Source organism: Propithecus coquereli, unplaced genomic scaffold, assembly GCF_000956105.1.
Source record: "Propithecus coquereli isolate 6110/MARCELLA unplaced genomic scaffold, Pcoq_1.0 Scaffold633, whole genome shotgun sequence".
In the NCBI taxonomy this organism is placed as follows: Eukaryota; Metazoa; Chordata; class Mammalia; order Primates; family Indriidae; genus Propithecus; species Propithecus coquereli.
The window spans coordinates 439951-455721 of record NW_012152319.1 but is presented as its reverse complement, the minus strand read 5'-3'; the positions used below and the strand labels follow the sequence as shown (position 1 = coordinate 455721).

Below are 15771 nucleotides of genomic sequence, written 5' to 3'. Positions count from 1 at the left end.
TAGCCCTTAAGAAAGATATTCCAGCCCGGCAGTCAGATAATGATATTCGGAATACAGTATCAGGAATGCAGAAATTCATGGGAGAAGATTTAAACTTCTATGAGAGGAAGAAATTCCAAGAGGAGCAAAACAGAGAGTGGTCCTTTCAACAGCAAAGGGAATGGAGGAATGCCCGTGCTGTCCAAAAACGTGCAGGTAATGAAACAAAGAGACAAATTGGTCTCAATGCTCTCTTCAGCAAACCAACCTCTAATTTTTATGGGTTTGTTTTTAAGTCCTACTAATGTGCCCAGCCAGATGCTGCTCTGGCCGTATGGGGAAAGAAGTCAGAGCCTGCACCCCCAGAGGGAAACACCTCCAGTCCCATGTCAGTCATGCAGGAAACACTTTCTGAGCATGTGTCTGTGTCAGGGCCCGAGTTGGGTGCTGGAGCACAGAGGTAACTACGAATGGGTCCCTGCCCTCAGTGTGTTCACAGTCTGCTGGGAAGATCAATGGGAAATATGTAGGCACCCCCCAACTCTCCTGGGTGCTGTGGTAGAAGTTCCTAGAGGGTACTGTGGGGGCATAGTCGCAGGCGTGGTGCTCACACGTCCTCACCAGGACTCCCCAGGGAACCTCTTGGGCAAAGACTGTGAGGCATGAAACGGCCTCTCTCTGTGAGGGAACTGCAGAAGACCCAATCAACCCTATTTTCACTAAAGCCGTTGTTCCCGCACATGCTCTCAGCAGCATTTGAGCCTCCTGGCCACCTCCTGTGCCAGGAAGACACAGCAATAAAGACCACAACATCCCTGCTCTCGGGGCATATCAGCGAGTGATGAGATGATGATGAGCTGCGACGAAGACAAAACAGGGAGCTGGGACGGAGCAGGGCACTCTGCCCCCTTGAGCCCCTTCTCTCTGCTTGCTAGTTTGCAGTTTCCTTGATCAGCTCATTCTCCTTCCAGACTCCTTTTCTCTCACTCTACTCTCCATGAGCGACATCTCCCCAAATCATCATCTCCCATTCTCTCTGAACCACCCCTACCAGACTTCTGCCCTCCTCCCTCCACTGGAACTGCCCTGGCCAACTTCTCCAGTCCCCTCCAATGCGCCCAATCCAAGGTCAGTTTTTGATCTCCATCCGGACCTATCAGCAGCATGAGACACAGTTGATCACCTCCTCCTCCAAATATTCATGTGATTTGGCTTCCAGGACACCACTCTCATGCTGGTTCTCTTCCTGCCCAGTCCTTTGTTGGTTTCTCCCATCTTCTGAACTTCTAGATGTTGTGTACCAGTGCTCTCTGGGCCTCTCCTCTCTCAGTTAAACTCATTCCTGGTGATCTCATCTAGTCTCAGGCTTTAAATACCACTTACAGGCCATCATTTCCCAAGTGTATGTGTCCAGCCTGGCCTCTTCCCTGAATCCAGACTCATAAATCCATCTAATTGCTCTTAGTGTCTAATACACATGTCAAAGTCAGTGTAAGTCCAGTAACACCCTGCTCTTCCCCGCCAACTACCTAAGTCAGGTGTCCCCAGCATTTACTCTCTTAGTCTCCCATCCTTTCTTCTATGGCACTATCACAGTTTGGATTAACACATTTATTTTGGGGTTCACGTGTTTCCTGTTATCTCCTAGACAGCAAGTTCCAGGAAGGCAGAAAAAACCCTTTCTGTTTTATTCACCATTTTGTACTATGTTCCCAGCAAAGTGGGTGGCCTATGTCAGGCTCCTGATGGCTGTATGTTGAGTGAATGAATGAACAAATGGAGGATGAGAGGTGAGGCTGATGGCGCACAGAGGCCAGAAATTCTAGGCTAAAGAGTTTGGTCTTTGTTTTTGGAGGTAATGAGGAGACCCACAGGGCACAAATACCAATAAAGAAACTTCTTTTTTTCGTTTTCCCCCTTTTTGTTTTTCCTTTTTTTTTTTTCCTTTCATTTTTTTCCCTCATATCTCTTCTTTCCCTGGGAATGAAGAAACTTCTGATCAATGCCTTTTTAAAAAATGTAACAACCCTGCCAAGCAGGTGTTGTCCTGCCTCCATAAGGACATGGAGGCTCAGAGAGGTTAAGTAATAGTTGAGGTTAACAGAGCTAGGACATGTCTGGGCTGGGATGTGAACCAGCTCTGTTTGACAGCAGATCTTTGCATTTTGCTGTTTGGACCTTCCACTTCGGTGATGACTCCTCCTCCTCTCCCTTCCCCTATTGGCCTGGCAAATTCCTATTGCCACACGACAAATATCTGTTACCTGGCATCCCTTCCTCCATGGAGATCTGTCTGGTTTCCACAGCCCCTTTTTCTGGGCTTCCCCATTCCTTGCCCACTATAAGGATGTAGCTGCCTCCTGACAGAACAGGGATAGCAAGGAGTGCACCATCAGCCCATCCTGGGACCACAGCAGACACCACCAACCCACAGTACTGATCGCTAGCACTCATTGAGTGCCAGGCACCCATCTAGGAGCTTTACTTGAATTCGCTTATCGAACTCTCCCTGTAGCCTTGGGAGGCAGGTCCTATAGTCATCATTCCTGCCCTTGCTCTCCTGGCTGAGGACGTGGTGAGAGGTGAAGGCAGAGCAACCACACCACAGGGTGCTCTGCACGCCTGGGAAGGTGCTCCTGGTGGGCAAGTCGGTCTGATTGCATCTTGCCTCCTTTCAGAGAACCTCTACGCAGAGACAAGGCTGCAGTTCGATGAAACAGCCAGGCACCTACAGAAGCTGGAAAGTGCCACCAAAAAGGCAGTTTGTGCAGCTGTGAAAGAGTTCAACAAGAACCAGGTATATGTACCCCCGGCTCAGTTTCTGGAGGGGAGGACGAGCACACAGCAGTGTCCTAGGGCTCCCTGGCCTCCCTGGGATCCAGTCTCAGCCTGCTCACTTGGTCACACTGCCAACCCTGACAGAGCCCAACAGGAGCTGCCCAGTTACAAGATGATGAGACCCAATCCCCATCCTTAGTTCTGAATCCAGGAGCCGTGCAGGCTGGGGAGGTCACCTCACCTTTCTAAACCTCAATTTCTTCTTCTGTAACATGAGGACAGTAACATCTACCTAGACTGATACCCCCAGCACTGCTCCGGTGCCTGGTTCTGGTTGCAGTTCTTTACCACCACTCAGAACTCCTCTTTGCCAAGAAGAGATACAAAGCTACCCATTAATGGGAGTAGACATGATGATGATGATGATGATGATGCTGCTTAGCTCAGACTTTGGTGTCCCCTGACAGCTGCCTCCACCTCTGTAAACTCTGGCCTACTTCCTCTGACACATTCTTCTCCCCTCCAACCCGATGCTAAAGTTGCTTTAAGTTCTCGATTCCTTTTGAAAATTATACCCCATTCCTCAAGGTTTTCTTTTCAAATGCAACTATATTTCCTGGGTGGGCAGGGGCTTAGCCTGGATTTGTTTATGAGATTAGCTTGTCACCTAGAACTATAGTCTCCAAAGAAGGCTGGCCATGCAAGATGATCCACAGAAGAAAACATTAGAACTTTGCAACATATTTATTTTTAGCCTCATCACTTTTGATTCCAGTGTTTGTGTATAATTGGTAAAGCACATGTTCTATTTATGGTATAGTAGTACCACATTGTGAACTATATATATTGGAGACACAAGCTCGAAAATGTTCTGCTAATGGGGGTATGCAATCAAAAATCCTAGAGAGACTGGACCAGAGACCAGAGAATGTTGCTTTTCAATAGCAGGGAAAAGAATGAGGAGGGCAAACTGCCAGTGATGGCAAGGACCAAAAGGACAAAGCAAGACACCCAGAGCCGCTAGCCCAGGGAGGCAGCTCCCTGCTTGGGCACGTTGGGACAAAGACCCGGAGCTCTTACGCACACACCCAACAAGTGGTGATCCCCTCAGCCTGGCCCCCCACCCAGCAGTGCTCAGGCAGCCAGGGGTCCAAGAATACTCCTATATCCATGTCTGACAAGTCTAACCCCACCCTCAGACTCCGGCTACCTTTAGCACATCCTTCCCCCAGGGGCCCCAGTGAAATTTGCTGCAGATTTGCTCCAGAATCCCCTGGAGTCACTCAGAGTATCTTCCTTAATGTGTTCCCCTGCTTAGGCCATGGAGTCAGCGGAAAGGAAAAAGCAAGAGAAAAAGCAAGAACAGGAGGACAACTTGGCTGAGATCTCCAGCCTCCTACATGGGGACCTGCTCTCCGAGAACCCGCAGCAGGCAGCCAGCTCCTTTGGGCCCCACCGTGTGGTCCCCGACCGCTGGAAGGGAATGACCCAGGAGCAGCTGGAGCAGATCCGCCTGGTTCAGAAACAGCAAGTCCAGGAGAAGCTGGTGCCTGTCCCGCCCCTCCTAAGAGCCCAGAGACTGGGCCTCTGTGCTGCCCCTGCCTTCCAGGCACAGATCTAGTTACAGCGGCTGCTGCGCTCTGCCCTAGGAGCTGCCCTCAAGGAGTTTTCATTCTAGTGGGGGAGAGGGGGTGGGCAGACAACAAGAGCCAGATATTAATAATCCCATGTGCTAGGATGTGGCCTCAGGTGAGGGGTGCTGAGTAAGGAGGGCTGGAAGACTGGGTAAAGGGGGTGGAGAGTGCTGGGCAGGAGGAAGGTGGTCGGGAGCTGAGAGGTGACCTTGAAGCAAAGTCCTGAAGGGGGTAGAAAGCCAGCCATGCAGATGTCTGGGGAAAGGGCAATCAGACCAGCAGATGAACTGCAAAGGCAAAGGCCTTGAGGCAGGGCCATGGGTGCCTGTTCAGAGGAGAGTGAGGGGCCTGGGCTGGAGCAGAGGGAGAGGAGGGCAGGAGCCAAGGGAGGTTCAGGGGCAGGTCCTGGCAGGCCCCTGGGGAAGGCCTTGGTTTTTCTGTGACTGAGATGGGAACTCAGGAGGGCTTTGGACAGAGAAATGATAAGATCTGACTTAGATTTCACAGGATCCCACCGTGTCAAGGGTAGACTCTAGGGAGCTGAGCGGGGAGGGAGAGAGATCTCTGGGGCCTGTTGCAGTGGTTGAGGTAAGAGACGGCTGGCTGGGCCACAGTGCTCGCAGCAGGGTGCTGAGGAGTGATCGGATTCTGGATCTATTTTGAAAGGAGAGCAGACAGGATTGGTTAAAGGGTTGAGTGTGGTATATGAAAGAAACAAAAGAGGGAAGGATGACTCCAGGCCTTTTGGTATGACCAGTTATAAAGATGGGATTGGCATTCACAGAGATGGGGCAGATGGTGGCAGGTTGGTAGGGGATGTAAGCACAGTACAATTTTGGATATGTTAAGTGTGCAGTGTCCATTAGATATCTATATCTGTTAGGATTCAGTTTGCCTGAACATGATAGAAAACCACAAATAACAGCATCTTAAACAAAATATTATAGAACTTCATCTCTTGCATGTAGACTAAATCCTTAAGAAAAAAGTCTAGGGCTGGCCTGGCAGCTCTATGATCATTGACTGATGTCCTGCCGTCCTTGGCACCTGGCTCGCACCTCTTAGTGCACAGCAGCTGCTTGAGTGCCAGCCATCACATGCATGGGCCAGCTACCAGGAAGGAAGACTGGGGAGAACACTCTAAGGAGAATTCTCCTTCCATTTCACTGGACAACACTTAGTCACATGGTTACCTGCAACTGTAAAGACAGCTGGGAAATGTGGTGCTAATTCCAGGCAGTGAAGTGCTGGTGATTGTTTTGTTAAGGACGAAGGAAAAATGGCTACTGAGGAACAAGTAGTATTTTCCACCACAATCCCCAAGTAAGCCCCGTAGGCAGCTGGATATAACCTGGGTCAGAACAAGTTCTAGGAGGGAGGCATAAAGTGGGGGTCGTCATCTACAGAGAAGATTTAAAGCAGCGAGCCTGAGTGAGATCATGCAGAGAGTGAGTATAGACAGAGTGTAGAGATCTGAGGACTGAGTCCTGCCCCACCCACCCATTTATAAAGAGCAAAGGGGCTGAGAAGGAGCAGGGGGCAGACACAAGCTGTGGTGTCCTAGAGGCCCAGTGAGGGGAAGTGTTTGGGAAGATAAGAGGGAGAAACCCCTGGGTCAAACACCTCTGCCAGGCTGTGGGCCGAACACTGGATCCAGCACCAGGGTGGTCAGCGGGGGCGCTCTCAGGGATGGGGCTGACAGCCTGTCCGACGGGCTCGACAGAGCAGGAAGGAAAGAAGAGGAGATGGCAAACGCAGACGGCACTTCCGAGGCGTCTGCTGTACGGGGTGCAGAGAAATGGGGGGTAGCTGCTGGGGGAGGTGGGGCCAAGGGAAAGCTCTTGTTCCTGCTTGGTTGTAGAAGTGACAGCATACTTCTCATTCAGTGGAAATAGATGCTGGAGGAGAGACTTGCTGGAGCCATGTCCCTGGGGTGGCAGGAGAGCAAGGGACTGGAGCCTAACTGAGGACTTGGTGTGGACAGGAGCTCAGAGCCACCATCCGAGGCCACAGGTTGGGCGCAGGGGGCATGAGCACAGTCACAGGAAGAGGCGTCAGGTGGGAGCTTGTGGAGCTTCTCTTCCGGAGCCCCTGTTTCCTGGTGAAATAGGAAGCAAGGTCCGCAGCTAAGGGGGCTCAGGTTTGGAGATTTAGGACGGAGAACCAAGTGCTAAATGGTCATCTCGGAGAGCTGGAATGGGAACAGCCCAGGGGAAGGGGGCAGGATGGCTGGGCAGTGCAAGGGCTTGCTGGGGCTCATGGTCATAACTTTGAAGTGACCCCAGTAGGCGCCATCAGGGGTGTTCCATGGCCACGCTCAGCTGGAAGGGAAGAGGTGGGATTCGTCGAGGTCAGGGATTGCCTGGCACGTCTGACCAAGTGAGAGGCTCAGGTTGCCGAGGGTGTCAGTCAGGGAGGTAGCCTGCCATGGATGCTGGGCTGAGGGCACAGAGAGGGAGGAAGAGGGGTGGTCAGAGGGGTGGCATAATCATTGGAATCAGGGTCCTAGAGGGAGCGGAAGAGGCAGGTCAGAGTGGTGGCACTTGGGGTGAGACTTGGGAGGGCTGGCATTACTGGTGATGACAGGTGAGGGTGGATGGTCCCAAAGGGGGGATCTCCAGACCAGCAGCCTCGGCTGGGTGGGGCCTGCAGTCTGTGGTTTAACAAGCCCCCAGGGGGCTTCTCAGGTTCCAGAGCCGCTGGTAGGGTTCCCAGGGGTGAGAAGATGAAGAATCGGGACTCCCGTCTTTGGAGAGGAGGCAGGAGAGCTGAGGAGCCAGGGACAGGAGAGGGCCTCCTGTGTGCCAAAATCACTGGAAATCCTGGCAGGAGAGATTTGGAGAGGTTTTCAAACCTGCAAAGAATGTTCAGTGTCCTCCAGGCTGGAGTAGTGGGTGCCACAGTCAGCGTGAGCTTCCACACTGGCGCGTACCGGGGGGAGGAGGGAAACTGGCAGTGGCCTGGGCCGCGGCGTGAGGAGCAGGTGGCACAGCATGCCCTCCTGCTCACGTCCTGGCCAGAGGGGGGGAGAGGAAACAGCCCTCGTTGCCAGTGGAGTGCAGGGGAGCTCGGGCCCGGGAAGCCAGGGGGTGTGGGGCTCAGAAGGAGCCCGAGGTGGAAAGAGCTGAGGCTGGAATCCAGGGACAGGGCTGACTCTGTCCTTCCCTCCTGGAGTTCAGCCTGAGCTGTCTGGCACAAAAGGTCAGCCATCCGTCCTGAAAGCAGCATTTTTGTCTAATTTTCAATCTTTGTGGGAAATTAAGAAGACAAAAAGCACAAAGGGAAAAACAAGGCATTAAATCTCCCCACTCAAAAATACTGCCCTGCCATGCCCTTCAGTGTCCTTTCTTCTCACCTCCTTTCTGTGCGTGGAGGTAGTTGGGAAAACTGAGGTCATGCAGAGTATTGGGCTGTCTGCTTTCCTCTTAGTCCGGGGGAGTGTGTCCTGTGTCATTCCATATTCATCACCAAGCAGCTTTTATGATGACCCAAGGCCCTGCGAACAGCCTCACTTTACAGGTGGGGGCACTGAGGTTCACAGGAGCCAGGTGACCTGCCTCACAGGTGGCACAGCCGGGCACCAGCCTGCCTTTCAGTCCTGGGTAGTGGCTGCCCCAGGCCTGTGGGGCCACTGGATGCTCTATCCCTGCTCATCTGGTGGGATCAGGCTCTGCCCCAAAACCCCAGGAAGGGGGCGGAGGGGACTTACCTTCAGCCCTGACTGACCGAGCTTGCTGCTTTTTGCCCATTAGGGAGAAAGGATACTGATAAAGTAATCCATATGGAGTCATGGGGGGTCGGCACGACTCCCTCCCTCTCTAGTCCAGTTTCCTCTTCTAGGGCTCCATGGTTTTCATAGAGCCACTTGGAGGGCAGTGAGGAATGAGCTGAAATGCAGAAATTCAGGGGCGAGACTGCCCCTCCCCCCAGGATCGAGACCTTATTGTCACTGGGTGGGGCTGTGGTGTCAACAAGTTCTGGTTCAGCCAGGCGGAGCAGCACGCAGTGCCCGTGGAGCTGGTGTCTGACTGCTGACCAAGCGAGGGAACCCGCCTGAGGATCCAAGGAGGGAAGACCCAGGGCTCAGGCCTGCACATGGGCACCTTGGGCTGGGGCCACTGTTGGGATTGGGCCCCCACTGTCTCTTCAGGAGTAAGAGGATGGATGGCCCACAGCCCTGAGGGTGGGGAACAGCTGGGCCACATGGAATGAGGGCTTCCTGCGTGACCCTGGTCTCTGAGCCTCAGTTTCCCCATCTGTAAAATGAGAGGCGGGGCTCTTTGGCTCGGGAAAGGCAAGTCACCTTTCCTCCCTCCAGAGGCTCCAGGAGGAAGAGTACCAGCGAGACATGGACTGGGACCGGCGGCGGATCCAGGGGGCCCGTGCCACTCTGCTGTTCGAGCGGCAGCAGCAGCGCCAGCAGCGAGACCTGCGCAGGGCTCTGGACAGCAGCAACCTCAGCCTGGCCAGGGAGCAGTGCTTGCAGTGAGCGTCTTGTGGGCAGCTGGGCAGAGGAGCTGGGGCTGTGGGGTCAAGGTTGGGAAACGGACACCACCCCTCCTGGCATGGTCCTCACCTGGGCACCGGGGACCTCAAATAGGTTCAGACGCGGGTTGACAGACCCATAGGTCACTGCTGCGCAAGCGGAGTGTGCTCATGGAGAACACCGGAAGCCCCAGGGAAGGGCTCTGAGTCACTGGGGGAGTTGGCTGGGGGAGTCGGGAAGGCGAAGGCTGAAACCACTGCAGGGAGGGCTGTCCAGAGGGAGGGGCTCTAGGGCTGCCCAGAATAAGCCTGGAGTCTCTGGGTTACAGACAGGACCCCTAGAGTAGTTCAGAGTTCCAGCTACAAGAAATGTGGATAAATAGGTGAGCTTGCAACTGAAAACCACAGTATTTACTCATCTATTTCTCAAGCTCTTGGCTTGAACTCAGAAGGGACCCAGGGGTATCTTCTCCAGTCAGGTCTGGTTACTGGTGGGACCATCTGTTGTCCTCACCTCTGCTGGAGGCTTAAAAGGAGCATTAAGAGATGATCTGGCTAATCAAATGGGATGAGCAAAGCATCTTTACAGTCACACCCATGGAGATTTAATTTTACGATATCCCCAGGTTTCACTGGTGCCAGTCCCTATTCTAACTGCCGTGTGATTGCCAAATGACCCTCACTGCTGAGAAGCAGTTGAGGTGGATCTTTTTTTGAGCTCATTAGAGTTGATATGTATTCTGTATCTTGGGATAATACACTAATAAAAAGTTTGTGGGCTTTTTTAAAAAAAAAAGTAGAGTGTTTTCAAAGTACACATATTTACTAATCTTTTTTTCTCCTTTTGTTTTATCAGGAAAAAATGTATGAATGAAGTCTATACAAATCAACCCACAGGAGATTATTTCACACAATTTAATACAAGAAGTCGATAATGAAAAAGACATCCTCATTCCCCTTGTTTGTGTATAAAGTACAGCAACCTTAAAGAGTCACATTTATTTTTTAAAAAAGTATACTCCTTGGTCCATAAGTACTACCCTTCAACTCTAATTGTCTATTGTGGACAAAACATTTGCCACAGCTCTCCTTTGTGTTTCTGTAAGGAACATTAGTTTCTGTTCAGCTCAGCTCAGCAAAGGTCTCAAGTGCAGCTCTGGGTGCTGTGAGTACAGGGAAGGAGCAGGCATGGGGCTTGCTCAGGAACATTCTAGAGAAAGAGGGTATTTGAGGTGGGCTTATGTGTTACTTAAACTCTAGGTTCAACTGCTGTAACAGCTCCTGCTTACATATGTTACCTATGTGCAAGATGTCGTTCCTAACACTTCATGTAGAATTGTCTAATTTGATCCTTATGACAGCTGGTGGTAGGTATTTTTACCACTCACATTTCCTAGTCGAAGAACCTGACCTATAGACATATTAAGTGACTTGGCAAGATCACACTGCTAGAAGTGGCAGAGCTTGGGGTTGAACCTAGGGAGTCTGGCTCTCAGCCACTTCACTGGAACGGCTCATGGTAACAGAGACCCAAAACAGCAGTGGCTTCGATAAAGTGGAGGTTTATTTCTTGCTCTCATAAAAGTCCAAGCTGATACGATCACTCTGCTGAGCAGCGCTGCAGGGCCCAGGCTCCCTCCAGCTTGTTGCTCTGCCCTCCCCTTCCCCACACACAGCTCCCATCCTGTGGTCCAAGATGCCAGCTCCCACCATCATGCCACACTCTGGCCAGGAGGAAGGGGGAAAAAGAAGAGGGTGGTGAGTGGCATGCTTCTTCTCCTCTCTAAGGACATGGCATAGAAATTGTACATTTCACCTCTGCTTATACCCTACAGGCCAGAATTTAGTCATGTGACCACACCTAGTTGAATGGAGGCTGGGAAACTTAGCTGGCTCACCATGTGACCATTCAAGGTAATCATTCTATAATGTATAAAAAAATGGAAGAATACATACTAGGGGACAACTGTCTACCACAGCCTTGAATGACTTGGAATTTTCCAGATGGAAGGGGAGGGGAAGCATTCTGCAGTGAGAGTGGGGAGTAAGTACAGCAATAGTGGGGGTCTCTAGCTCTAAGGCCCAGGAATGACTGGGTCCTGCCCAGTTACTCCTTCCTTCTCCACATGGGTTTCTTGAGGGGCCATATACCCAGGACTAGTGACAGCAGCTCTTGGCACTTTATCATCGGCTGAGATAGAGCCAGATACACCAATGCAAGCAGCTTAGCTCACCTTCCCCCTCTGTCTAAATGCAACTCCGGTTCTTCCTGTGCTCACTGGCTGATGTTTAACTGGAGCCTGAGAAATGGTAGGGTTTTCCCAGGTGGATAAATTGGGGCTGGACTCACTGGCAGGTATAAGAAAAGGCACTGGATTATAAAAGAGAGGAGAAGTGACCGGAACATGATCTGCTATGGTCCATGTGTAGAGGGCCTGGGAGGCAGGTGGGGGGCAGGGGCCTCTGGCCAAAGCTTGAGAAGCAGGCAGGGCTGGACGTGGAGGCCAGGGGCAAAGGGGAGCTCAGAGAGAGCTATCAGCCAGGCAGAGACAGGCTAGGTGTGCATGTTTCAGAAAGATGGGCTCAGCAGCCATGGGGGCTCAGGTCACGTGGGGGCTGCCAAAGAGAGGCGGGCTTTGAAGACAGACTTTACTACCTCCTCTGGATCCTGGCCCATGTGGGCTCCCAGGATGGCAAAGTGTTTGAACAAGTGATCCAACTGGGGACATGGTTCAAACTCAGAGTTACTGAAGTAACGCTGCTGCCCAGGCTAGTGCGGGATGGGGAGAAGCGGGGGAGCTGTCTCAGGTGCTGCAGCTGAAATATGGATTGTGAGGTTAAGTCATGGAGGGGAGAGCAGGAAGGTGAATTTATTAGCACCTACTGTGTGCCAGGCTCTCACTAGGCCTCTGGTGCGGATGATCTCATTGAACTTAATTCGTCATGCTTCTGTAGAGCAGGAGTTTATCCTCATCTTATGGCTAGAAAAATGGGAGGGACCTCACCACTTGGATTGCACCTAGAAGGACGAGGCAGAGTCTGGGGCCTTGGGACTTGCGGCTGGCCTTTCACTCCTTGTTCCCAGAGCAGGAACTGCCTATTCCCATAGTGACAGTGACAAGAACACTCACTTTAGGGAAAGGGGTTGGGAGAGGATTCATTTTTCAGTGCTGCTGTAACAAAATACTACAAACTGAGTGGCTTAAACAACAGACGTTTGTAGTTCCTCACAGTTCTGGAGGCCAGAAGTCTGAGATCAAGGTGGCAACAGGGTTGGTTCCTTCTGAGGCTGTGAGGGAGGATCTGCTCCAGGCCTCGCCCCAGCTCCTGGTGGTTTGCGGAGGATCTCTGGTTTTCCTTGGCTTATAGCTTCATCACCCTGATCTGTGCATGTCTGTGTCCAAAGTTCTCCTTTTTATAAGGATATCGGTCGTATTGAATTAGGGCCACCCTAATTACCTCATGTTAACTAATTACATCTACAATGACCTATTTCCAAATAAGGTTCTGAGGTACAAGGGATTAGGACTCCACCTTAACTTTTGGGGGGACACAATTCAACCCACAACAGGAGTGCATGCAGAGAGGCACCCAGTTCCATTGCCTCTCAAGATAATCCCACTTGTGCCCAGGCTGAGCGAGCCAGGCTTTGGGAAGCACACCAGTGAGGGATGATTGACAGCCAGTACAGATCACTAATCCTCCTGCTTTTGAGGAGGAAAGAGATAAAGGAGGAGGGAAGTAATGTCAGTTCATTCAGGGAACATTCAGCGGTCTTCAAGTCTTGGGTGTTGGGCCAGGCACTGTGTCAGGGTCTCCCGTTGTCTGATGGGACATGCAGCTAGAGAAGTAGATCCTTGCCAGGGAGCTGGAGGTGGGATCATACGTGGAGCCCATGGGCATAGGCAAGGAGGAAGACAGCGCCACGAGGCCACTGTGGCCATCAGCAATATGTTTATATGCTTGGAATCATAGCCTTGCTTTAGCTCTGGATTTTGCATCGTTATAAAAAATATTCCTAAAGGCAGGCCGGGCTTGAAAACTTTGGATGCTTGCTGCTTTAAGTGCACCCTCTGCTGGTGACCACAGGCACAACCCGTTCCCTGTGGTTCTTCTCCAGGCAGGAAAATGAACTGTTATTGAACTACCTGGAGGGCTTGCAACTCCCTGACACTGCTGGGTGTGATCACCATCCTGCCAGGAGAAAACAAGAATGAAAGAGGCTAAGTGACTTACCCCCAGCTGGAAGGCAGAGCCAAGGCCAGGTGCGGGGCCTTCGTCATTACTCCCCTCTAAGTGACCTACTCTGATTTTACACACACTCCAAAGGGTTTTTATTTTTGTTTGGTTTTTAAACTTTTCCCCCCTACATTTTATAATGAAAAATTTCAAAAATATAGAAAAGCTGAAAGGATTGTACAGTACATACCCATACACTCTAGATTCTACAATTAATATTTTGCTGTATTTGCTTCATCACTTATCTCTCTACAAACTGACTTTAAAAATTCTAATTATATGCTGCTTACAAAAGACATCTAAAACAAAACAGTGCAGAAAAGTTAAAAATAATAGTATTCAAAAGTCATTTGAATTTATATGACATGTCTACATAAAAACCTGCACATGGATTTCTATAGCGACTTTATTCATATTTGCCCAAACTTGGAATCAAGCAAGATATTCTTCAATAGGTGAATGGATAAACAGCTCATGGTGGTCCCCAACCTTTTTGGCACCAGCAACTGGTTTCATGGAAGACAGTTTTTCCACGGGGCGGTGGGCAGGGGGGCAGTTCGGAGCTCAATGGAATGGCTATAAATACAGACGAAGCCTCGCTCACCTGCCCCACTGCTCACCTCCTGCTGTGCACCCCCTACCCAAGTTTCATGGAAGACAATTTTTCCATGGACGGACTGGGCTGGGGGAGGGAGAAGGAGCTCTGTAGCCCAGTCCCTAACTGGCCACAGACTGATACCAGTCCACAGCCTGGGGGTTGGGGACCGAAGAACTATAGTACCTCTAGACAATGGAATGTTATTCAGTTATAAAAAGAAAAGCACTATCGAGCCACAAGAAAATAGGGAAGAACTTTAAATGTATATCACATAGTGAAAACTAGTCTAAAAAGTGTACATACGGTATGATTCTAAGTATATAACATTCTGGAAAAGGCAGAACTGCCCTAAAACCTCTGGGCTGCCTCACACTGTAATGTTGGATCCCTATCTTTACACGTTGTCAAAACCCACAGCGTGCACACCAGGAGTGAGCCCCAACGGAAACCGTGAACTCTGGGTGGTAGTGACATGCTGTGTGGGCTCACCAACCGTAGCAAATGGACCACGCTAATATGAGACGTAGATAGTGGGGGAAACTGGGTGTGCGTGGGAAGGGAGCGTATGGGAACGCTCTGTACTTTCTACCCAATTTTTCTGCAAACCTAAAACTGCTCTAAAAATAGTCTATTCATTTAAAATAGTGCCATAAAATAACTAGGAAGAAAAAAAGTCACTGCATATGCTTCTTTATTCTGGGTTCAAGTTCTTGTGTTCTGAATCATGGGGGAGGGGACTCAAAGGATTAGCTCTCTGCCAAATAACTCAGAGATTCTCCCCTGTAGTATCCGTGTCACTCCCGGCCTCCTCAGTCAGTTCTAGTTGAGTAACATCTCAAACTACATGGTTCTTCAGCCTACATAGTTACATAGTATAGAGTATGTGCAAAATAAATTTGCAGGATCAGATATTCAGTGACTTGAGGGTATAATCCTAGACCTGAATTTCCTTGTCTCTACCCTCTTATCCCTAAATCCTACCCTTAATCACTTCTGGCACTTACCTGCTGTGTTGTAGACAAAGACTTCTCATCAACACGACATCATTAGGTCCTTTCAGTGACCCCACGAGATAAACAGGCAGTTACTTATTACCTTCTTGTACACATAGGAGACAGGTTTAGAGGCACAACATACAAGAAGCTGAGTGAGGATTCAAACCCAGGTTATGCTGACTTTTGCTTCACTGCTCAGGCCATCTGTCCACCGAGAGAGGACCAGCCCAAAACAAAGAACCCCCCACACTGAGGCGATGCTCTTGTTCTGGGCGCCTGGCCTAACTTAGTGATGTGTGTCTGTGGAAGGGACAGCGCCTTGTGTTACAATTAGTGCTTCTGTCTCGCGTTCTGCGTCATGATGGATACAGCACACGTGCTCCATCTGTGCCACGCACTCCGCTAAGTGCGTTCGTTAGACACATCTCAATTCCTTGCAACAGTCCTCAGAAGTCAGGATTATTGTCTTTTTCACAGATAAAGTCACTGAGGTGGGGACTTCCGCTTTCAGTGGAATGGTCTATATGGCAGATTGAATACCCTAAAAAGTCTGTCCACTGTGACTCAACTAGATCCTGTATAAATTATAACAAGTATTTTATATGCAGTGCTGAGGTCACAAGAGTAAAACCATGAAAGGCCACATTCACAGATGAAGAATCAGTGAACTGAAACCAGAGCAGTGAACAGTAACAAAAAATAGAAGCTGGTAGCACCCTGGTGGCAAAGGCTGACACCGGAACTTAGAGCTTTGAGGCTTAAACATCATGAGAAAAATGAGAATCCTCCATAAGAGAGAGGAGCATCAAAACAGCCTTCTGCATTAACCTGGGGCTTGGAAGATGGCTGCATCACCAGTGAAAGGGGGAAGGAAGAAGACTGCCGGGAACCCACGAGTTCACTGCGGCTCTGGGATACGATGGTGCTGGGGATGAGGATGAGGATGGTGGTGGTGGTCCTTGAGAATCTACGCCCATATGCCCACTCTTATATGGCCCCAGGGTTCCAATTTATTCAAAGAGGTGAGAGAAATCCCCAGCAGAAAAACTACACTGACCTGTTG

At 50.5% G+C, this 15771-nt stretch overlaps 1 protein-coding gene across 1 annotated transcript in view; it reads left to right on the top strand.

The window, feature by feature from the left end:
- Positions 1-9865, top strand: part of RIBC2 (RIB43A domain with coiled-coils 2) — a 23380-nt gene extending 13515 nt beyond the window's left edge. Inside the window, exons 3-7 of the mRNA XM_012659777.1 lie at positions 4-195; positions 2658-2776; positions 4076-4303; positions 8710-8876; positions 9733-9865. Of these exons, the coding sequence (XP_012515231.1) occupies positions 4-195; positions 2658-2776; positions 4076-4303; positions 8710-8876; positions 9733-9811 (785 nt within the window). The 3' untranslated portion in view covers positions 9812-9865. The remainder of the gene's footprint in view (positions 1-3; positions 196-2657; positions 2777-4075; positions 4304-8709; positions 8877-9732) is intronic.
- The last annotated feature ends 5906 nt before the right edge of the window (positions 9866-15771 follow it).